Genomic DNA, 23961 nt, shown 5'->3' with positions numbered 1-23961 from the left:
TCAATAGGCCCCCCCGTTCGGCGCGAGACAAACACAAGGGATGGGTTAAAAAAAAACTGTTTAGTACTTACCCGAATCCCCGCTCTGCAGCGACTTCTTTCTTACCTTAGCAAGATGGCCGCCGGGATCTTCACCCACGATGCACCGCGGGTCTTCTCCCATGGTGCACCGTGGGCTCTGTGCGGTCCATTGCCGATTCCAGCCTCCTGATTGGCTGGAATCGGCACACGTGACGGGGCGGAGCTACGAGGACCAGCTCTCCGGCACGAGCGGCCCCATTCACCAGGGAGAAGACCGGACTGCGCAAGCGCGTCTAATCGGGCGATTAGACGCTGAAATTAGACGGCACCATGGCGACGAGGACGCTAGCAACGGAACAGGTAAGTGAATAACTTCTGTATGGCTCATAATTAATGCACAATGTACATTACAAAGTGCATTAATATGGCCATACAGAAGTGCTGAACCCCACTTGCTTTCGCGGGACAACCCCTTTAAATGGAGTGATGATGGACTGACTGAACTAAAACTAAACAGACGGAAAGTCCAGACTGCCAATCAAATCACACTGTGACACAGATATAGCGTGGTCTAGAAACAAGTCAAGGTCAGGAATGAAGAGGATGGGAAAGCTGAGTAAAACAAGTACTTGTCAAAGCAGCAGTCAGGACACAGCTTTGCATACCAGACAGAACTAGTGTGAACACCTCCAGTTGTGGGAGGGTGCCTTAAATAGCTAGAGGCTTATCTGGGGTGGCCGGGGATGGAGAAGCTGAGTTCGTGTTGGCCATTTAAGATCTATAACAATTTTATTTTTCCATTGACAAAGCTGTATGAGTGCTCGATTCTTACAGGATAAGTTATAGTCCTCATTGGTATTACTTTGAGGTGCATATAATTTATTCACTTTTTAATTTTTTTGGAGGGGTAATGGAAAAAAAAATCTGTTTGCAGACTTTGTATGCCTTAGGCCTCATGTCCACGGGAAAAACATGGCCCACGCGGATTTCTGTTGTAGATTTCCACAACGGATGCACTTCAAATTGCTTTTTTTTTTTTTGCATGCGGGAGATCCATTGAGATAGAGGACAATTGAGCCCACCCGCATGTGATCCGCGCTAAAATGGAGCATGCCGCGTTTTTTCCCTATGGACATGAGGCCTTATAATAAATTTGCTTCATCTCTGGTGGTCTAAGATTGGTGTATCAAATGTCAGTCTATTTGGCTATGTCCCGGGCATACCAAGAGGACTTAGCCAGGCTCCCAGCTGCCACATGAACCTATTATCACCCCAAAATTGCATTGAGGTGCGCCGATGGATAGACAGAGGGCGCCTCCTCCTTCTGTTACACTCCTTGTATGTTGGGATCACTATTGACTGCGGCATCAGAAGAGTTAATCAAGGAAATCAACTTTATTATCAGGTAGGTACCGACACTGTGGCGAAGAATTAGCAGGGTGGGAAACAGGGAGCCCTGGAACTGCTGTCCCTGAGCAGATGCCTATTTATGTCCACTTACTGCCAGTACCTACTAGGATGTGAATAGGCAGCCCTGTGATGGGAAGTGGTTAATACAAAAAAATCAATCCAATCTTCAAAAAGGATACCGTCTCGAAATCTTAGCAAATTATTCGCTTCATTCCACTTGAAATCATTTAGGAACGATCTTGATGGGTTAGATATAAACTGCAGCAGAGACTATGAAGGAATGTTATCACCGGGTCAGCGCACAATCTGGTTTCAGCAGCTTTCATGCAGTTCTCGTTTGGCATTACCTCCTCACTCTGTTCCTTAGCAGAAACATTTGGACTTTCTTCAAAAAATGTCATAAAAGGCTTTTCATCGACCAATCATCATCATCATATCAGAAACATTATATTTTTCATCTAGCAGATGTCTGATGCATAAAAGAAAAGATATACATATATCGGGTTTTTTTTCGTTCTATAAGACGCACCCCTGTTTTAGAGTGGGAAAATAGGGAAAAAATATTTTGAACTCACCCAGCGACAGCGCAGGGTTAGTGTCGGGCCACGGAGCAGAAGAAGCTGAAAAACCGGAGCTCCATGTCACAGCGGCCGTTTGGTGGAGGGAAGAAGATGCAGCACTTCCCCCCCCCCCACACTTTGGAGGGAAGAAAAGAGTGTCATATAAGCGAAAAATACAATATATATATATATATATATATATATATATACACACACACATATATACATTGATTGCAGGGAAAAAAACAAGCACCTAGAAGGAGTTGTTTTGCTGCAAAACCCGGCATGCAGTTACATCTCAGGCAGATATGCAAATGATTAAAGTTATGGCCATATGTGTTCCTCTCATGGCGGCTTCCAAGAGGCTTCCAGGAGGATAATGCACAAGAGCCCCCACAACATTGTCACACTTCTGTGGCTGATCCAGTCACCAGATTTATCACCAATAGAACATGTATGAGACCATCTGGGATGCCGACTTCGACAGCATATGTGTTTTCACGGTCTAGAGGCTCAGTTACAGCAAATGTGGAGCGATATACTACAGGATACCATACAGAACCTGTATGCCTCCATGCCTGCCCGTATCACATCCTGTATCCAAGCTAGAGGCGGTACAACAGGGTACTAGAGCCTCCATGCCCGTCCGTATCACATCTTGTTTCCAAGCTAGAGGCGGTACAACAGGGTACTAGAGCCTCCATACCCACCCGTATCACATCTTGTATCCAAGCTAGAGGCGGTACAACAGGGTACTAGAGCCTCCATACCCACCCGTATCACATCTTGTATCCAAGCTAGAGGCGGTACAACAGGGTACTAGAGCCTCCATACCCACCCGTATCACATCTTGTATCTAAGCTAGAGGCGGTACAACAGGGTACTTGAACCTCTATAACCGCCCATATCACATCTTGTATACAAACTAGAGGTGGTACAACAGGGTACTAGAGCCTCTATGCCTGCCTGTATCACATCTTGTTTCCCAGCTAGAGGCGGTACAACAGGGTACTAGAGCATCCATGTCCACTCATATCACATCTTGTATCCAAGCTAGAGGCGGTACAACAGGGTACTAGAGCCTCCATGCCTGCCTGTATCACATCCTGTATCCAAGCTAGAGGCGGTACAACAGGGTACTAGAGCCTCCATGCCCTCCATATCACATCTTGTATCCAAGCTAGAGGCGGTACAACAGGGTACTAGAGCCTCCATGCCTGCCTGTATCACATCCTGTATCCAAGCTAGAGGCGGTACAACAGGGTACTAGAGCCTCCATACCCACCCGTATCACATCTTGTATCTAAGCTAGAGGCGGTACAACAGGGTACTTGAACCTCTATAACCGCCCATATCACATCTTGTATACAAACTAGAGGTGGTACAACAGGGTACTAGAGCCTCCCTACAAGGGGTCAGTTCTCCATAATAAATGGTCCTTTTGCTCTGATATCGTAATCATTTACTTAGAACAACATTAAAATTACAGAAAGTGTCATTTGATGAACGCCTTCTACTGTAGATGCTTGGTTTTTCTTTTTTTTTACAATCAGTATATATCTTAATGTGGCCAGAAATGTACAACAGATCTGGGAAAATACAGGAAACTAGTAGGGAAACAGATGTTCACCAGACTTGCCTGGCAGACCTGAGATGTGGCGCACCTCATCAGAAATGTTATTTCTATGTAAACCACGCCCACAAATACAGGCCCCGCCCATAAGTCTTCTTAAACAGTGCCAGCAGCGTGCCCCCAAATACTGTACTAGTAGAGTGTATAAACTATAGTTTCCCAGAATCTAAAACAGCAAATCAGGCAAAGTGCCCATCGCTTCTGCCTCTTCGCTTTGCGATCGTGGGGGTCACAGCGGCCAGACGCTCACCGGTCAAAAGTTCTGAAATGCAACTATGATATGTAAGAAGTTTGCACAAAGTTTAGATACTCTTTAGGATACATCAACACGTAGCTGAAATTGGTGCAGATTTTCCACTGCGGGAAATCTGCACCAAAATCCATGTCAATTCTGCATCAAAAACTGCGGATTTGGTGTGGATTTTGTCTCAGATTTAGCCGTGGATCCGCAGCTGATTTCAGCCTTTTAGCTACACCGAGGTCCTAACAGGAGCATGCAAACAAACCCATAAATGGCTGCTTACTGCATGCAGCGGCGCTCCTCACCTCCGAATACTGAGAGCTCACTGCCAACACCAAGTATAGCGCACACTGTCATCCAGCCACTGCTACTGAGTGCTGCCATCTTTCCTCCAGGGACAGGCAGCCAATTCCGCATCACCTGACCAACGGTGATGGCGGTATTCAGTAGCAATTGGTTACGGTGTGCGCTGTGCTCTTGGTGCCTGCTCTCGTCTATATCAAGGTTCGGAGGATTGCGGAGTTTCTCCCATCGTTCTTAATGGGAGACATCGCATTGTGTGCCCCCACCGTAGCATGTGGTGCGATGCTGCCATTGGCCCCATTGAAAATAATGGGCGCTGTGATGCGACGCAGTACGATAGAACATGCTGCGATTTTTTTTCCTGCATCGCATCGTGGTGCAGTGCAGGAAAACATCACATATGTGTATGACCCCATTAAAAAGAATGGGGTTCATATTTGTGCGTCTCGCAAAACACAACTCTCATGCGATTTTTTTTTGACCGCGTAAAGCCGGTCTAAGGGTATAATCTGGAAGAGCAAACACTACAGATTTTTCAACCCCTTCCCACACTATAACATACATTTACGGCCGAGTGATGACACGGATTCTGAAGCTGAGCCAGTGCCATCGGCAGCAGGTGTCAGCTATATATAACAGCTGAAACCCTGTTGCAATGTCCAGGATAAGCGCAAACTGCACACGGGCGGATTTGAATTGCGGAATCTGTCATCGTCTCCCATGTGGACGATCCGCGGCATTCTGCACCAATTCAAACCAATGGAGCATCCGCATGTCCGCTCGTGCTTGCGATTTGCCCGTGGAAAAAAATTGCAGCATGCTCCATTTTTGTGTGGATTCCACGCAGATGGCTTCCAGTGAAGTCAATGGAAGCCATCCGACCCGTAGCCTATCCGCAACTGACATTGCGAAAAGGACGCAGATTTTTTTTTTTTTACTTTTTTCTTCAACTTCACATGACAATAAGCATTGGACAGAAAATTGAAGGAAGGAAGAGCCCTAGTGGGCAGCGCTTTAGGGGGATTTTTTAACACAAAAGTGTAATTTTAGGTAAATAAAATGAATTGCAATTTTGCTAGTTATCACACTGGCTATCGCATAAGTGCAGGGAATTGCATAATAAGTTCATTTTAAAAAATGGCAGAAATTTTTTTATTGCGTGAACGCTGTTTTTTAATATATTATATCACGTGTCAAACTCAAGGCCTGTGGGCCGAATCCGGCCCTCCATGTCATTTTATGTTGCGACGAGGTTCGGACGCAGAAGGATCGCTTTCCATTTTCCCCGAGAGAATGCAGTGGCGCCAACACATGGAGCGGGTGTCATCTTGGATTCTGAACTTCAGTGCGCACCTCCACACAGCTCTGCCAGCCATACCCAGGTACCCTAGCTATCCTTCAAGGTAGGAAGCTCAGTGCTAAAGAGGTGGAAGGCGAGTGCATCATAGTGCAGACAGCGCCATAGTTAAGGGGTAGTTATATTTAGGGCTCATTCACATGAATGCAGTTTTGATCTATGAAATACTCAGCATTTTCATGGACCAAAACTATGCGTATTCACTGCGTAGTTAAACTTTCTTGTGATTTTTCACATGCGTATTCACTATATGTTTCACGTGCATAAAACCCCCCAAAACCTCAGAGTGTTACTATTACTACTGGGGCTGATGTAGAGGACACTATTACTAAGAAGGCTACTGTCGGGGTCACTATTACTACTGACGCTGATATAGTGGACACTATAACTACTGGGGCTGATATGGGGGTCACCAGTACTACTGAGGCCACTGTGGGGGACACTATTATTGCTAAGACCCCTGTGGGGGACACTATTACTACTGTGGCCACTGTGGGGGACACTGTTACTACTGGGGCCGATATAGAGGACACTATTACTACTGAGGCTACTGTGGGGTTCACTATTACTACTGAGGCCACTGTGTGGGACACTATTATTATTGAGCCTACTGTGGGGTTCACTATTACTACTGGGGCTGATATAGGGGACACTATTACTACTGAGGCTACTGTGGGGGTCACTATTACTACTGAGGCCTCTGTCGGCGACACTTTTACGACTGGAGCCAGTGTGAAGGTCACTATTAATACAGGGACTACTGTGGGGCAGACTATTACTACTAAGCCCACTGTGAGGGTCACTATTACTGCTGGGGCTACTGTGTGGCACAATATTACTACTTGGGCTACTGTGGGGAACACTTACTACTGGGGCTGATATAGCGGTCATTATTACTCCTGAGACTACTCTGGGAGACACTATTACTACTGGAGCTGATATAGGGGTCATTATTACTAATGGAGCTGACATAGGGGACACTATTACTGCTGAGGCCACTGTGGGGGACACTATTACTGCTAAGGCCACTGTCGGGGACACTATTACTACTGAAGCCACTGTGGGGGACATTATTACTACTGGGGCCGATATTGAGGACACTATCACTACTGAGACCACTGTGGGCGACACTATTACTATTGAGGCTACTGTGGGGGTCACTTTTACTACTGGGGCTGATATAGGGGTCACTATTACTACTGGGGCTGGTATAGTGGTCACTATTACTACTGAGCCTACTGTGCGGGACGCTATTACTACTGGGGCCGATATAAAGGACACTATTAATACTGAGACTACCGTGGGGGTCACTTTACTACTGGGGCTGATATAGGGGTCACTATTACTACTAGGGGTTGATATATGGGTCATTATTACTACTGGGGCTGATAAAGGGGTCACTATTACTATTCAGGCTACTGTGAGAGACACTATTACTACTGGGGCTAATGCTGGGGACACTATTAGTGCTGGGGCTAATAGGCTGATGTAGGGGACAGTATTACCACTGGGGCTGATATAGGGGACACTATTACTACTGGAGCTACTGTGGCGGTCACTATTACTACTGGGGCTGATGTGGGGGTCACTATTACTACTGGGGCTGATGTAGGGGGTCACTATTACTACTGGCACTGGTATAGCGGTCACTATTACTACTGAGGCTACTGTGGGGGTCACTATTACTACTGGGGCTGATGTAGGGGTCACTATTACTACTGGGGCTGATGTTGGGGACACTATTACTACTGAGACCACTGTGGCGGACACTATTACTACTGAGACCACTGTGGCGGACACTATTACTACTGAGGCTGATATAGGGGTCACTATTACTACTGGGGCTGATATAGGGATCACAATTACTACTGGGGCTGATATAGCGGTTACTATTACTACTGAGGCTACTGTGGGGGATACTATTACTACTGAAGCTGATATATGGGTCATTATTACTACTGGTGCTGATAAAGGGGTCACTATTACTACTCAGACTACTGTGGGAGGCACGATTACTACTGGGGCTGATATAGGGGTCATTATTAGTACTGGGGCTGATGCAGGGGACACTATTAGTACTGAGGCTACTGTGGGGGACACTATTACTACCGGGCTGATTTAGGGGTCACTATTACTACTGAAGCTTCTGTGGGGGACAATATTACTACTGGGGCTGATGTAAAGGACACTATTACTACTGGGGCTGATGTATGTCACATTCTTACTGCTGGGGCTGATGTAGGGGACACTATTACTACTGAGGCTACTGTGGGGGTCACCATTACTACTGGGGCTAATATAGGCGTCACTATTACTACTGGGGTCAATATAGGGACACAGCGGTATTACCACTGGCGCCATTATAGAGGACACTGTTACTACTGGGGCCAATATAGAGGACACTATTACTGCTGGGGCCAATATAGGGGACACTATTACTACTGGGGCCACTGCGAAGGTCACTGTTATTACTGGGGTCATTATTACCAGTGGGGCTCATATAGGGGACACTATTACTACTGGGGCTACTGTGGGGGTCCCTCTTACTACTGGGGCTGATATAGGGGTTACTATTACTACTGGGGCTGGTATAGCGGTCACTATTACTACTGAGGCTACTGTGGGGAAAACATTTACTACTGGGGCCGATATAGAGAACACTATTACTACTGAGACCACTGTGGGGGACACTATTACTACTGAAGCTACTGTAGGGGTCACTTTACTACTGTGGCTGATATAGGGGTCACTATTACTACTGGGGCTGATATAGTGATAACTATTACTACTGAGGCTACTGTGGGGAATAATATTACTACTGGAGCTGATATAGGGGTCACTATTACTACTGAGGCTTCTATGGAGGACACTATTACTACTGAGGCGGATGTATGTGACATTATTACTGCTGGGGCTGATGTAGGGGACACTATTACTACTGAGGCTACTGTGGGGGTCACTATTACTACTGGGGCTAATATAGGCATCACTATTACTACTGAGTCAAAATATAGGGACACTACGGTATTACTACTGGGGCCAATATAGAGGACACTATTACTACTGGGGTCAAAATAGTGGACACTATTACTACTGAGACCACTGTGGGGGACAATATTACTACTGAGGCTACTATGGGGGTCACTTTACTACTGGGGCTGATATAGGGGTTACTATTACTACTTAGGCTGATATAGCGGTAACTATTACTACTGAGGCTACTGTGGGGGATACTATTACTACTGGAGCTGATATATGGGTCATTATTACTAGTGGGGCTGATATAGGGGGTTACTATTACTACTGGAGCTGATGCAGGGGACACTATTAGTATTGAGGCTGATGTAGGGGACAGTATTACCACTGGGGCTAATGTAGGGGACACTATTACTACTGTGGCTACTGTAAGGGTCACTATTACTACTGGGGCTGATATAGGGGTCGCTATTACTAATGAAGCTTCTGTTGGGGACACTATTACTACTGGGGCTGATGTAGAGGACACCATTACTACTGGGGCTAATGTATGTGACATTATTACTGCTGGGGCTGATGTATGGGACATTATTACTACTGAGGCTACTGGGGGGGGGGTCACTATTACTACTGGGGCTAATATAGGCATCACTATTACTACTGAGTTCAATATAGGAACACTACGGTATTACTACTGAGCCAATATAGAGGACACTATTACTACTGGGGCCAATATAGGGGACACTATTACTACTGAGACCTCTGTGGGGGACACTATTACTACTGAGGCTACTGTGGGGGTCACTTTACTACTGGGGCTGCTATAGCAGTAACTATTACTACTGAGGCTACTGTGGGGATACTATTACTACTGGAGCTGATATATGGGTCATTATTACTACTGGGGCTGATATAGGGGTCACTATTACTACTGGGGCTGATGAAGGGGAAAATATTAGTAAGTACTGAGGCTGATGTAGCGGACAGTATTACCACTGGGGCTGATGTAGGGGACACTTATTACCGGGCTGATGTATGTAACACTATTACCACTGGGGCCAATATAGGGGACACTATTACTACTGGGGCCACTGTGGGGGTCACTTTTACTACTGAAGCCACTTTGGGGGTCACTATTACTACTGGGAGCACTGTGGAGGTCACTATGACTACTTGGAACTGATACTACTGGGGCTGATATAGGGGATACTATTAATGATAATGTCCCCTATATAAGCCCCAGTAGTAATATCATTACTACTGTGGCTGTTGTGGGGGTCACTATTACTACTGGGGCCACTGTGGTGGGGTCACTATTACTGCTGGGGCCACTGTGAGGGTCAGTATTACTACTGGGGCCACTGTGGGGGTCAGCATTATTACTGGGGCTGATGTAGGGAACGCTATTACTACTGAGGCTGATGTAGGGGACATTATCACTACTAGGGCAGATGTAGAAGACACTATTACTGCGGAGACCACAGTGGGGGACACTATTACTGCTGAGGCCACTGTGGGGGTCATTATTACTGCGGAAACCACTCTGGGGGGGGGGGGTCACTATTACTGTGGAGGGTCACTATAACTACTGGGGCCACTGTGGGGGACACTTACTACGGAAAGCACTGTGGGAGTCACTATTACTACTGGGGCCACTGTGGGGGTTTCTATTACTGCTGAGGCCACTGTGGGGGGGGGGGTCACTATTAGTGCTAAGGCCATTGTGGAGGTCACTATTACTGCTGAGACCACTGTGGGGTCACTATTACTGCTAAGGCCATTTTGGGGGACACTATTACTACTGGGGCTGATATAAAGGACACTATAAGGGCTCCTGTCCACAGGCGAATTTTCACTGCGTTCCCCGCAGCGATTATCCGGCCGCGGGGAACGCAGTGAACGGTTTCCATAGCGTTGCTAATGAAAGAGCAACCCCCCTGTCCACGAGTGGAGAATCATTGCGATTCTCCGCTCGCGGCTGGCAATTCGCAGCTGTCAGATAGGCTCACCGCGGAGATCCGTCTGCCGGCTCCTGTGCTGCGGGATTTCGCAACGCCCGTGGACAGGCAGCCTTAGGGTGACTATTTACTACAGTTTTTTTTCACTGCGAAATTCGCAGCCTTTTTTTTCTGCAGGGTTCTATGGGACTTGTAATGTTAAAATCGCGATTGCGCAAAATCGCAATTTACCACGAAATGGTGATTTTGCGCGATCGCGATTTTAACATTACAAGTCCCATAGACCCCTGCAGAGAAAAAAAGGCTGCGAATTTCGCAGTGAAAAAAAACTGTAGTGGGTAGTCACCCTTACTGCGGAGACCACTGTGGGGGTCACTATTACTGCTGAGACCTCTGACGCCCCTGCATTATGTGTTGGACCATAACATTGTGCCAAAGAAAGACTTTGCGTTGCCATAGCAACAATCAGAGCTCATTTTCCATGTCTTAACCTGTAGTGGTAAAATGAGCCCCGCGCTGTGATTGGTTGCCATGGGCAACACACTGTTTTTCTTCACGTAATTTCCCCTTCTTCAGAAAGAGTTAATAAAGGTGTCTCCCTGCTTGGTCACATGACCGGTGACGTCACACGTCCGCACGTCGTCAGCACAAGGCGGCAGAGTGTGTGAGAAGCCGGACGCTGCCGCGAGTTCAGTCTACTGCTGCAACCAAACTTACTAGCGCTGGTTCTTGATTGGTTCTCCACGGACAAGCCCCTGTGTTTGTGGGCGTGGTTTAGTCTGTGTCTGTCTCTGATTGGTGAATTCTCTGGCTGTCAGTTAGGTTGTCCTTTCTACTTGCCGGTTGCATCAGCTGCTGCGCTCGTTGGTGACAAGAATGACGGAGAACGTGGCAGCTACAATGGAGAACCTGAACCAGGTAAAGGGGGCAACGGAGGCCGGAGAGGGGTGAAGCCAAGACCCCTGTGGTCACGTGTTGTATGGGGGCAGGGGGTTGTTCTGGGTCACTCGTGGGAGTTCTCTGTACAGAGCTTTCTTTTCTACCCCAAATGTGGGGTTTACGTTTTTTAGTTTTCTAATAGGGAGTAATCCTGAAACAGAAGGGTTAAACGGGGTGAAGAGCGGAAGTGACCAGAATCGCCCTTTAATTGATGTGATGTAGGAGGGCGAGTGGATTTGTGTTAGCACCGCCATCGCCGATCCTTCTGGTGTAGCTGATTGCCCCTTATTTGCGATAAGAACTATTTACCCCCTCTTCCCCTTTGATATACTGGAGGGCGTCACGGTTGTGCCGGTCTGGGTGATTCGGGGTATTTCACAGACCATGTGATCAGATGATAACCCATCAGATATCTCTATAATTCTACAGTTTCTGAGTGCAGTGTGGAGGGCGAGATAAGCGGCTGCCAGATATCTCGTCCCGCTTCTCGGGACACAAGGAACGGCCATCTGGAGATCAGAGTGCAACTACGTCTTCCCGTCCAAATCACCAGCATGTTTTTAAAGCCCAGCTAAAAATAAAATATGGCGCCCTACTTGAAATGGCGCCCCCCCCCCCCCCCCCCCCCCGTTGTGTCTGCCATTGCAGCTTATAGTCATCCAGTTGACCAGACGCAGCCTGTGGACAGGGGGGGGGGGGTCTATGGTCGCGGATATACCCGCAGCCCATACGTAGCTACATTGTGTACGGGCTGCAGGTAACCGCGTCATGACTAAGCGCCGCTGCGGGAAATAGAAACAAAGGTGTACTGCGCATGACCGCCTGTGTGAGTAGGCAGTTCTGCGCAGTACATTACGTGGCCGTACGCAGGGTCACAGCTGGGATCCGCTGTGGGCTTCCGCAAGCCGATTCTACGTATGACTGTGTGAGCCCAACCAGAGGAAGCCACCAGGCTAGTTTCTGCTAGGGACCTTTCACACGGGGCGGTATTTTGCTGCAGGACGCCGCTGCGGAATCCACATCAAAATCCGCATGTCTAACTAATCTCTGATGCGGCGTTGCAGGCGGATTTTAAGCCTTTTTTAATTCCGCATCACTGATCCATGTTGGGATCCGCACCGCTTGCTGCAGGTTTGACTTGGAATCTACGCTGCAGATCGTCCACTGCTGACATTCCGCAGCTGATTCCGTCCCTTGTGGACCTACCCTTAGGGGTGCATTCAGACAAGGCGGAAACTGATGTGGATCTGCAACAAAATCTGAGTCCAAATTGTCATTATTTGGTGCACATTTTAATGTGGGGTCTGCGCCCCCCAACAGTGAGGAGATTGAATGCCCCCGCAGTCGCACATGCGCAGCATCGCTGCCAGAGTAGGCCGAGTGCTTGTACTCCACTGTTTCCATCAGCCCCAGTGAAATGAATGGAGTGGTGACACACGTATGACCACCGCAACATTCAATTTGCTCTTCACTGTGGGGGATGCAGTGAGGGGGACACGGGACCCCCGTACTCAGGATCAGGGGGGTCTCAGCAGTGAGGCCCCCACTGATCAGACTCCTCACCTATTCTATGTATAAGTGATGAGTTGTTTTCAGTACGCCCCATTGCCAGACCGCCTGCGCCCCTGTGCCAGTCCTGCCGCGGGTGTGATGCAGGTTGTCGCTGGGCTTCCTCTTCCTCGTCGTTTCATCCTCTGTGTCATTGTTTGCCATCTTGATGTATTTTCCATTTCAGAGTCGTTATTTGCTTTTCTATTTTCCATCTGCTCATAAGATTACAAGGAGCTTTAAAGGGAAGCTGTCACGTCCCGCAGCGTCACACACTCCGTCCTCATGTTAGGAGAGGTGATCCAGTGGTGTCCTCCTCTAAAGTGGGCGTGCGGCACGAAAATCTGACTTCTCGGAGTCCCATGACTTGTATAGCGCACTCACGGGACTCTGAAAAGAGTTGGATTTTCATACTGAGCGCCAAATTCAGCGGGATCACAGTAGTGGGTGAATACAAACAATACAGCTCCCGGCTCCATGTCACGTTCCCTAACAGCACCGTAACGTAGCTCATAGTGCTGTGGGGAGGTAACGGGTTCCCTTTAAGATGCCAATATAAGCAGTCGCCTCTGTGCCACAATCCAACATGTCCCTCCTTTCCCCAACATAAGATCCCACTGATTCTGGTGGGTTTCCTGCCGGGCCGGCTTTAGACTTTGTAAATCCCCGGCTTCATCTCTGGCTCTTGTCCCGGTGTTGTTGTTCTCCTCATCTCCCCAACATGCGTTATACAAGGTGTGTAATAATCTGTCGCGTTTAATTGTTCTAATGTCTTATCGTTATTTTGTACTTTTCAGGCAAATTCAGAAGGTGGAAAACAAAAAGAGGGCGGTAAAAAGAAGACCAAGGAGGGATCTGGAGACGGAGGCCGGCCCGAAGTAAGGATTTATTATAATCGCCATCTTAGTAGTAGTAATTATCTTTCTTTTCAAAACAGCGCCACACGAGTCCACAGGTTGTTTGTGGTATTACAACTCTGCTTCATCAACATCAATGGAACTGAAGTGCAATACCAGTCACAACCCATGGACTGTTGTTGCACTGTTTTCTAGAAGAAACTTGCCATGTTTCTCTAATCCTGGGCAGCCCCTTTAAAACGTTTATCCCACAAGAATCACTTGCCGTAGGATGGGTGATAAATGTATGACCACTGAGGGTCCGACTGCTGCGATCATGAGAATGATGCCTCCCAACTCCCCCCTAGTGAATAGACCAGCATGTGTGACCACCAACAAATGCATTCATTGTCTATGGAGATAACAACATAGAATTGAATGGAGAGCAGGTCATGTATCCACATCACCGCTCCATTTATTCAGGGAGCTTGGGGTGTGCCATTCCTATGAGGGTCTTGTGGCTTGACCTCCAGTGATCACACCTATCCTGAGACAAGTAATTCTCTTGCAATAACCCCTTTCAAGGGGGAGTTCCAGGATAGAAAGTTATGTCTTGTCCACAGGATTAGGATAACTTTTTGATCATGGAGGTGCAACCACTTGGAACCCCTCCCATCTCAAGAACAGGGGTAATAGAATGGTAGAGTTGGAAGGGACCTCCCGGGTCATCGGGTCCAACCCCCTGCTCAGTGCAGGATCACTAAATCATCCCAGACAGATATTTGTCCAGCCTTTGTTTGAACACTTCCATTGAAAGAGAACTCACCACCTCCCGTGGTAACCTGTTCCACTCATTGATCACCCTCACTGTCAGAAAGGGTCTTCTAATATCTAATTTGTGTCTCCTCCTTTCAGTTTCACCCCATTGCTTCTAGTCTTTCCTTGTACAAATGAGAATAGGGCTGATCCCTCTGCACTGACAGCCCTTCAGATATTTGTAGACCGCTATTAAGTCTCCTCTCAGCCTTCTTTTTTGCAAGCTAAACATTCCCAGATCCTTTACCCGTTCTTCCTAGGACATGATTTGCAGACCGCTCACCATCTTGGTAACTTTTCTCTGAAATTGCTCCAGTTTGTCTGTCTTTTTTAAAGTGGGGTGATTAGAACTGGACACAGTATTCCAGATGAGGTCTGACTAAGGAAGAGTAGAGGGAAATAATGACCTCACGTGATCTAGACTCTATGCTTCTCTTAATACATCCCAGAATTGTGTTTGCCTTTTTGGCTGCTGCATCACATTGTTGACTCATGTTCAGTCAATGATCTATTAGTATACCCAAGTCTTTTTCACATGTGCTGCTGCTTAGCCCAATTCCTCCCATTCTGTATGTTCTTGTTCTTTCTTTTTTTTCTTGCCCAGATGTAGGACTTTGCATTTCTCCTTGTTAAATACCATTCTGTTAGTCGCTGCCCACTGTGCAAGCTTGTCTAGATCTTTTTGAATACTCTCTCTTCCCTTGTTCCCTAGAGGGGGTCCTGAAGATCCCCGCATGAACAGAGCGGCGGACTCGAGTGCCTCGTACAGCTCCATTCCTTTCAGTGGGAGCTCCGGAGATGAGAGATCGAACACTTGGCAATCTCCAGCAGTCCGATTGAAATGATTGGAGCAGAGGTGCACACGCTCGACTGCCACTGCATTTATATGGGGACCTTCGGGACCCTCATTCTTTGCTTCAATGGAGGTATATCTTGGCAAAGCCCCTTTAATAAATATGCACTAGAAAGACATGGGAACGTCCTTAAAGGAGCTCTTTCTCTTGGGCTAGGGGTGGCAGTGGAAGCGGCATGGCTTGCCCTGGAGATCTCAGCTCGGCATAGTCCTGTTTTACCTGCAGCTGCCTGCTGGGAGTTGTGGTACCTGCACCTGACAATTCGCTACGTGACCGCTGTCGTCTGTTCTTCATCAGGACAGTCATGTATCTGATATCTCATTGCTGGGCAGAACATGGTAATTTGTACTCTCCTGGTAAACATTGGCATGGACTGCACCAGAAGCAGCTGCCAGGCTGCAGGCGGGTATTATCCCGGTAATCTCTCTGCCCACGGTGCTGTCTGGATCACTATAGCAACGACTGCTGCCCGGTATGCAGCTTGATTATACTTAACCCTTCTGCTATCCCAGAGGTAAAAATCCTAAATGGTAGATGATGGGGTTTTCCCACAGCGATCGCTGGGGCAGCTAGGTCTCTTTGAGAATGGGTTGTTATTACTCTGTCCAGTCAGACTCCATTAGAATAAAGTTGAGCAATGGATGGTGCTAATTGCTACTATTCGTTATCCCATTCTGCTCAATGAAGAGTGACAATACTGAGCATTGGGGCTGATGCCAACCCATTCCATGTGAGTAGTCTAGCCTTATTACAGATTGATGGAAGGGAAGGAGCAGCGCTGGAGAGGTTTGCTAGCATTGTACAACTTCCCCGGATCACTTTTAGGGTATGTTCCCATAGGACATAAATAAGTTGATTGTGGGGGTCCTCTACTTGGGAATCCCAGTGATCAGCTGTAATCTGGCCCACTGTCACTGTGGATGAAGCCAGAAGCTGACGGCTCCATCAGAGGCCCAGGTTGGTATTGCATTAAATTCAATGGAAGCTGCGCCTTTAGTACCAACCTGGGCTGCTGCAGAGTGTGCGGCGCTGTCAGTTCTGGCTCCACACAGCGGGCTGGGTGACAGCTGATCGCCGCTGCTCAGCTACTGCCGACCTATCCTGAGGGCAGGTCCCCAACAGTTCAGTCCTGGATTATTACCAGCTGTCTTCCATCTTCAGCTCAGTCCGTGGCCGGAATACATCAACCAGAGACTGGAAGTATACAACAAGCTGAAGTCTGAGCACGATGCCCTCCTAGCAGAGAAGGCTGCGAAACACAGCAAACCCATCAAGGTGACCCTGCCGGATGGAAAACAGGTGGAGGCCGAGTCTTGGAAAACGACTCCGTACCAAGTAGCTGCTGGGATCAGGTGAGGAGGAGACGCTGGACCAGACATGATGCTGGTGACGGGTGAAGCAGGTAATGCTCCAAGTTCTTTATATTCTTCCTGATGATTTTGTCTTGCAGTCAGGGCTTAGCGGATAATACGGTGATTGCAAAGGTGAATAATGCGGTTTGGGACCTTGATCGCCCCCTGGAGGAAGACTGTACACTTGCACTGCTGAAATTTGATGATGAAGAAGCCCAAGCGGTAAGTCCTTTATGTCTGTTAAGCCCATTTAGCACATTCCGGTTATTACCTATGATGTGCCGGTACCAGAGGAATCTAACGCTATCTTTTTTTTTTATCTTGCTCAGTGCTTTGCCAAAAATCTGATTTTTTTTTTGCATGTCGGCATCAAACTTTCCAATGGGCAGTTCCAATGCCCATCTCATCCATGACTGCGCTGGCTTCCTACTTTGGCACATGGACAATGACATCTGTTTCTCTCTCTGTAGACTCAATGACATCATGTGCCTAAGTAGGAAATATGTCATCGGCGCAGTCATTCAGTCACACCAACAACTTAAATAGACAAATCATTAAACTGGCACATAAAATGCACATATATCACCCTGACGTCCGGTTAGAGGGGTTTTCCAAGGTTATGACAAAATTGCCCCAGGGTAGGTAACGGTATAAAATAATAGAATGCTTCTGAATAGTCCATTGTTGACGTGATCGCTGGCCTCGGTGGTCATATGTGCATTAATGGCATGTGACTGCATAGGCCAGTGATTGGCTGCTGTTATCATGTGATGTCATCGCATCCTGTAATAGCCGGGACTGAAGCGGCTGCACTGGAACGTAGGGGCAATTAAAGGGAGAGTAATGGTTATGTTATTATTTTGTACAGTTGGCTATCCTGAAACAATTTTTTCAAAATCTTAAAAAAAAACCCAAAAAACAAAACTTTAAAGGGATTATCTAGGGAGGCGAAACATTTTTGAAATAAGGTGCTGTGAAAAAGTAAAAGCCATATTTGCCTCTATGGACCCCGCTGCTCCTGTTCCACCGCTGCCCGCTTCCCTGCCATTTTTCACTTTCTGTTACAGTGAGCTGAAGCCAGGGATATGTGACCACTGCAGCCAATTATTGGTCACATGTCCCTGTGGCAGGGTGACATTGTTGCTTTCTTTGATAACCCCTTTAAGTCAAAAGCACTCTTTACCCGTGTAGTACTGGTGAAATACAAAATGCTACAGCAACAGGAAAAGCGAAAATAAGCTCAATACCTTCAAATGTTATGTGCAATACAAAAGTAACATCGTAACGGAGCAAAGAGTAACGCTGTATCGTAGCAAACACTTCTGTGGAATCGGGACTCCAAACCCACATGAGCCCCATGTGTATCGCTGGTATCATGGCATCATCAGAAATGATCCGAGCCCCTTGCCTGTATTAGATGCCCAAGTAAGGGTTGGGTTACACAAGACAACTGGCATTTAATACTCGCTAAAATGTATGAACTACTATTGTTTTGTGCTTTTACACGGAGCAATCGTTATTCACTTATTATCCAATGTCGCAATCGCTAAATGAATTGTTTGGAGCGCGTACACAGGCCGAAATATCATTCGGCAGCTGTTTAGGCGGTGTGAGGTTCTCTGACGGGTGTGTGTACAAAATTTCAACCCCTCCCCAACACACTCATTGGGTGCCGAGTCCACTGAGCGCACATGAATACATGTCTTCGCTTGAACACATGCTGCTGCGGTCTCTCACTGAACCAAAACAGGCCAGAGACCACGGCAGCGAGTCATCAGCGACTCGATCGATCGATCAGCGACTATTTTTAAGTCAGCTGCAATGAATGGACTAGTGAACGAATTCTCACTCGTCACCCGGTTGGTGGCCAAGTTTATACAAAACTAACGCTTACATTTGCTCTACCGAGTAACTATTCAGACGGTAGTTGCCCCATGTAAAGCTGCCCTGATACCTGAGCGTAACTCCATACTAGGTAAAGCCAAAATAGCAGTGATATAGAAAAGATCCAATTGCCTATAGAACTGCCTGAAGGTGTGCTGATGCTCCGCATTCCTATCCATTGTTTTACTACATGGCGGTATTGTGTACCAACGTGGCACAGCACTGGCTCACAACGTGCCATGCTGCTACTGTCCGTCATCTACAGTCAGAATATGTCCGTGTGTCGAATACCGCGTGCATGTGCATCACTCCTCTGGAGTTATATGCGTACGCCCAAGCTTAGGCAACAACTCGCTATAAAGATCCAAGTAATATTATAATCCGGGTGTGGCTGAAGAGTCAATCCAAGATCCAGAGACAGGAATAGTTCTTGTAAGTTAACTTTTTTTCTTCTCCTCCCTGCGACAGGTATACTGGCACTCCAGCGCACACATTATGGGTGAAGCCATGGAGCGGGTGTACGGCGGATGCCTGTGCTACGGCCCTCCTATAGAAAATGGCTTTTATTATGACATGTTTCTTGAAGACGGGTGAGCCTCTCCTTATTGGCGCTTGCACAGAAGCAGCGATGAGTATTGTGAATGCCACACGAAGCAGAAGGTCGATCCGTATAATCTTATAACCCCGCATTTCTGCATTAAAGGGATTTTAGTTCTGGAGAAACAAGCCTGCTTCTTTGACTACCTGATGATGTACATGACAATACTTCTTGTTCTGACTGGCCTGTGCTGCTCACATGGGCAACACTGGCCAATCAAATCAGTGTTATAGTGTTTTAGACTAATGCATACTAATCCATAGTGTACATCAGGTAGTCAGAGAAGTTTGTCCAGTACCCGAGAGTCACTTTAAAGGGGTTGTTCTGAGTTGCAACCTCTTGGTACAACCCCTTCCCCATTGAGTAACAAAATAAATAGTGATCTACTCGCACCTCTCCACTCCTGCTGGGTCCCGCGTCAGTGCTCGGTACCCAATCCGGTCTGGGTTTACAGCTGCATTTACGAGACCTCACAGGGGCTGCAGCCTGGTAGTTGCCCTGTTGTACAGACAGGCTTGTGATACTTTCTAGGTCCCCAGTCCCTGATTGCGCAGGGGTTCCCCAGTCCCTGATTGCGCAGGGGTTCTCCAGTCCCTGATTGCAGCAACAGTAAACGTGGTGACCCCATTGAAGAGGCATAGAGCTCTTTGAGCATGCTGCAGTCACTCTTGATCAAGGAGTTAAACAGATGGGATCTCAGCCATTGGAGCAGGAGCTCAGCTGTCATTAGACAGCCCGGTATGTGCCCAAAGTCCTGGGATACCCATGCAGCACTTATTCTGTAACACTATAAAAGCACATGGGGATCAGTTACGGGGTTAAATATAATTTTTGAGCACATGACTTGACATTTGTCTTTTTACCAAGTAATGGCGCTGTGCCTTTTAGAGTGCTTAATATCCTCCTAGATTGGTTTGGCCCGGCTGATGCCGGACAATCACCCCCCCCCCCCTTCCCTGTACTGGTGATAAGACCAGTTTACATTGGGCGGACGCCAGACGCAGTTGAGATTGATATCTGGAAAATTCTTCATACGGAGCTGCGGAGATAATTCGGCTTCGGCATAACAGGAGCTCCGCCAGCTTGTAGGCTGATCATTTCGGCATTGTGCTTGAGCGGCGCGTCCGTCTGTAGTCTGCGCTGATTAGAGCATTGATTAGTTTTAGGAGGCGGAATTCTCTTATCTTAAAGCAATGAAAACTCAGCTCTGAAAATTCAGCTGCGAGGTCCAAGAAGCTGAGATACAGGGAGCTGTCTGCAGGGTCTGATTGACGCCTGGCTTTTTTTTTTTGTCTGTCCTTGTCACAGGCAACCAGAGAGGTCAACTGAAGCTGTGCAAGTATCCCGCACCCCCCTGCCCTCCATAGCGGAGTTATTTATTCATAGTTTTGTTTTAAATCTAGTATTCTTTTTCTGTTTAGTAGAGCAAAAAAGTAAGTGCCCCCTCCCCCCCTTGGAATGACTCAGGTTTTTGCAGTGATGACTAATCAAATGTGGTCTAAATGTTAGTGAAGTCAGTCGTAGACAAACATAGTATAACTAATAGTAGACCAATCTGTACCGTTCATGTCTTTTATTGAGCACGTTGGAAAAACATCCACCGTACAGAGAGGAAAAGTAAGTGAACCCTTGAATTTAATAACCTGCTTCATAGTTGGATGAGATGTTGGTGTGCAGTGTTCTTTTTCCTCCATACATACCCTTGTGCACTTGTACTAAAAATCTGTACTTCGGTCTATGGAAAGGTTCCCAAATTTCCCAGAAGCACTGTGTGACATCCGGGAGGTTTCAAGCAAACTTGAGAAGGGCTGCATTATCTTTTTTTCCTTTGTGGTGTCCTTCCATGAACACTGTTCTTCATCGGTGTTCCTCTAATATTGGAGGTCAGAAACCCTATCTTTTCTCCTTAGGGAGAGAAGCTAGACGGTGAGCGAGGAGACTCAAAAGGCCATTCATGGTCCTCTGGGTAATATGCAAATAAGGGAAATGGAATAATACCTCCACAGTGCTACCTATTAGAAATTAGAACCCAGAGGAGCATGAATGGCCTTGTGAGTTTCCTCATTCACTGTCTAGGTGCTCTCCTTAAGGAGAAAAGATAGCATTTCTGATCCCCGTCCCAGGCCTTTTACTATCAAAGCCAGACTCCTACTGTACACCGATGAAGGGTAAATACCCTGAAACAGCTGTCTGTACATGGAGTCTGGCTTTGCTTTTAATTCACAGTCATTGTTACAAGGCTTGTATAAAGAGTCTAACTTTGGCTTGAAGGAATGTTGCGTTCTAATAGGTGGCGCTGTGGAGGTATTATTCCATCTCCCTTACTCTAATATTGGTCACATGTACAGAGGTTTCTGCAGCCTGTAGACTCTTCTGTAAGTCATTTGCTGTTCCCTTTGGGTTTTAACCCAGGGTTGCCCGTTGTGCTCCTAGAGTGATATAACAAGATGCTTCTAGGGCGAATAGAAGAGGCCTGAATGTTTTCCATTGCAAAAACTCCTAGCAAGCACATGAAAATCACAAAGAAAACAGTCAGTCTTTCATGGGAAGAACAAATTTGTCAGTGACCAGGCTTTGTGTGCCTTTATTTAGTGGGCAAAGCACCTGTGAAATCCAAACTTCCAATCTCATCTTTTTGACTGAAACAACCTCGCAGAGGTTCACTTACTTACGTCTGTGTGTAATTAGTTACGCTGTATTTGTCTACAATTGTGACTTTAATAACAATCGGACTACATTTTATTCGTTTTCACTGTTCCTGCAACATTACTTGAATAAACTCTAATAATGGCCACGCTGACGCGGCCCACTATAGACCCTCACCGATCTGCGGTCGTCCGGTGCACGATGTGTTGGTAACTGTAGAAGTCTTCCCATCTATTATTTTACCAGGGGGGTGTCCAGCAACGACTTCACCGGCTTGGAAAACCTGTGTAAGAAGATTATGAAGGAGAAACAGCCATTTGAAAGACTTGAAGTGTCCAAAGAGACCCTGCTGGAGATGTTTAAGGTAAAGCCCCGAGTCTTGTAACAGACCTCACATTTACTGTATAGAGTCAAAGTTAAAAAAAAAACCAAACCGTGCGGGATTGGTCGGGATACAAAATCGGTTTATTGTTGATCTTTTCCTGCATCCACAACGGACAATTATTCTTACAATCCACTGGAAACTACGGATCTTGATAATTGTCCAGTGTAGACGGCCCTTTACTCCACAAGATACGTCACAGAAGGGGAAATGGAGACACCTAAAAACAATCACAGAAAACAGGAGTTACTTACTGAGTGAGGAGTGCATATAGATGCATCCTCCTCTCACCATGCAGGTAGCTGACTACCAAATGGAGGAGCCAATAACACCTGTGCAGGACACCGATGAGACAGCCACTCACACTGCCTCCTGATAATGAGGGGGGTGGATGCTTGGTGTACGATCCCACACATAGTGGATACAGGGTCAGTAAGGTTATTCCACAAGATGGGGCATAACTTGATGATCGGTGGGGGTACAACTGCTGGGGCAAAATAAGAAAAATGTATATTTATTTTAAACTGTAATTAAAAAAATGTATTTGACCCTTTTTTGGCACAATTTTTTTTTTTTTGGTCCCTCAACATGAAGATGTAATCGTTCGATCGCTAGAATAGTACACTGCATTACTTATGTGTATTCTATGACTATTAGACTCTGCCGTAAACTGTCACCATAGCCGCCCTGTAATCCGAGATTATGCACAATATATATCAAATGACTAAAACAAAATGTGGAACCCATTGCTGTACCCCTAATAAAACAAGGGGGAGAAAAACTATTAAAAAACAGACCTACATGTATGGTTGCCAACTTTGTCCTAAAAAATACCGTCCAATGTAAAAGGGGGTATGCTTAGGGGTGTGGCTTATCTCCGTTATTCTAGTGGTCACAACTAGTAATTGTTGCTCAGCAGTAATAGGGCCTCTTCCCATCTGTCCAGGCAGTAACCCGGCACAACCAAGTATGTCACTAATAGAGATGAGCGAACGTACTTGTTTAGGGCGACTTCGCAATCGAGCACCGCTTTTTTCGAGTAACTTACTACTCGGGCGAAAAGATTTGGGGGGGCGCTGGGAGTGAGCGGGGGGTTGCAGAGGGGGGGGGGAAGAGAGCGCTCCCCCCTGTTCCCCACTGCTACCCCCCGCTCCACCATGCCGCCCCCCGAATCTTTTCGCCCGAGTAGTCAGTTACTCGAAATCGCCCTAAACGAGCACGTTCGCTCATCTCTAGTCACTAACTCCATCTGTAGCTGCTGCTGCTGTAATTGGAGGCTCTGACCGCTGACCAATTTCCCCCCCCCCCCCCCCCCGCTTTTATCAGACATTTACAGCAAACCGCGTCCTGCTGATGCGCCATAATGGCGCTGAGGTGGAGAGACCCCTTTAGGGCTGTGATCACATCTGCATTCTTTTCAACTGATCTGTCAAAAAAATGGATAGTTAGGTTCTGTTTACATCGGTTTCCTAATTGTTCGGTTTTTACCGGATCCGTTGTTTTACCTCTGTAGCTATGGTTTTCCATCTGCCCGTGCGCCGTGTGATGGAGCGGATCTGCTAAACGGAGGCCCGAACAGAAGAGCCTCCGCTTTTGTCTTCATCCGCTATTGAGTGCAATAGCCAACAAACAATAAAAGTCTCCATTC

General features: G+C 47.0%; 1 protein-coding gene across 1 annotated transcript in view; it reads left to right on the top strand.

The window, feature by feature from the left end:
* The first annotated feature begins 11165 nt into the window (after positions 1 to 11165).
* Positions 11166 to 23961, top strand: part of TARS1 (threonyl-tRNA synthetase 1) — a 33781-nt gene continuing 20985 nt past the window's right edge. The window contains exons 1-6 of the mRNA XM_066602473.1: positions 11166 to 11376; positions 13743 to 13823; positions 16613 to 16803; positions 16902 to 17025; positions 19156 to 19277; positions 22178 to 22295. Of these exons, the coding sequence (XP_066458570.1) occupies positions 11335 to 11376; positions 13743 to 13823; positions 16613 to 16803; positions 16902 to 17025; positions 19156 to 19277; positions 22178 to 22295 (678 nt within the window). The 5' untranslated portion in view covers positions 11166 to 11334. The remainder of the gene's footprint in view (positions 11377 to 13742; positions 13824 to 16612; positions 16804 to 16901; positions 17026 to 19155; positions 19278 to 22177; positions 22296 to 23961) is intronic.

Source organism: Eleutherodactylus coqui, chromosome 5 (genome assembly GCF_035609145.1).
Source record: "Eleutherodactylus coqui strain aEleCoq1 chromosome 5, aEleCoq1.hap1, whole genome shotgun sequence".
Classification (NCBI taxonomy): domain Eukaryota; kingdom Metazoa; phylum Chordata; class Amphibia; order Anura; family Eleutherodactylidae; genus Eleutherodactylus; species Eleutherodactylus coqui.
The sequence above is the reverse complement of the archived record's forward strand: the minus strand, read 5'-3'. Positions and strand labels throughout refer to the sequence as shown.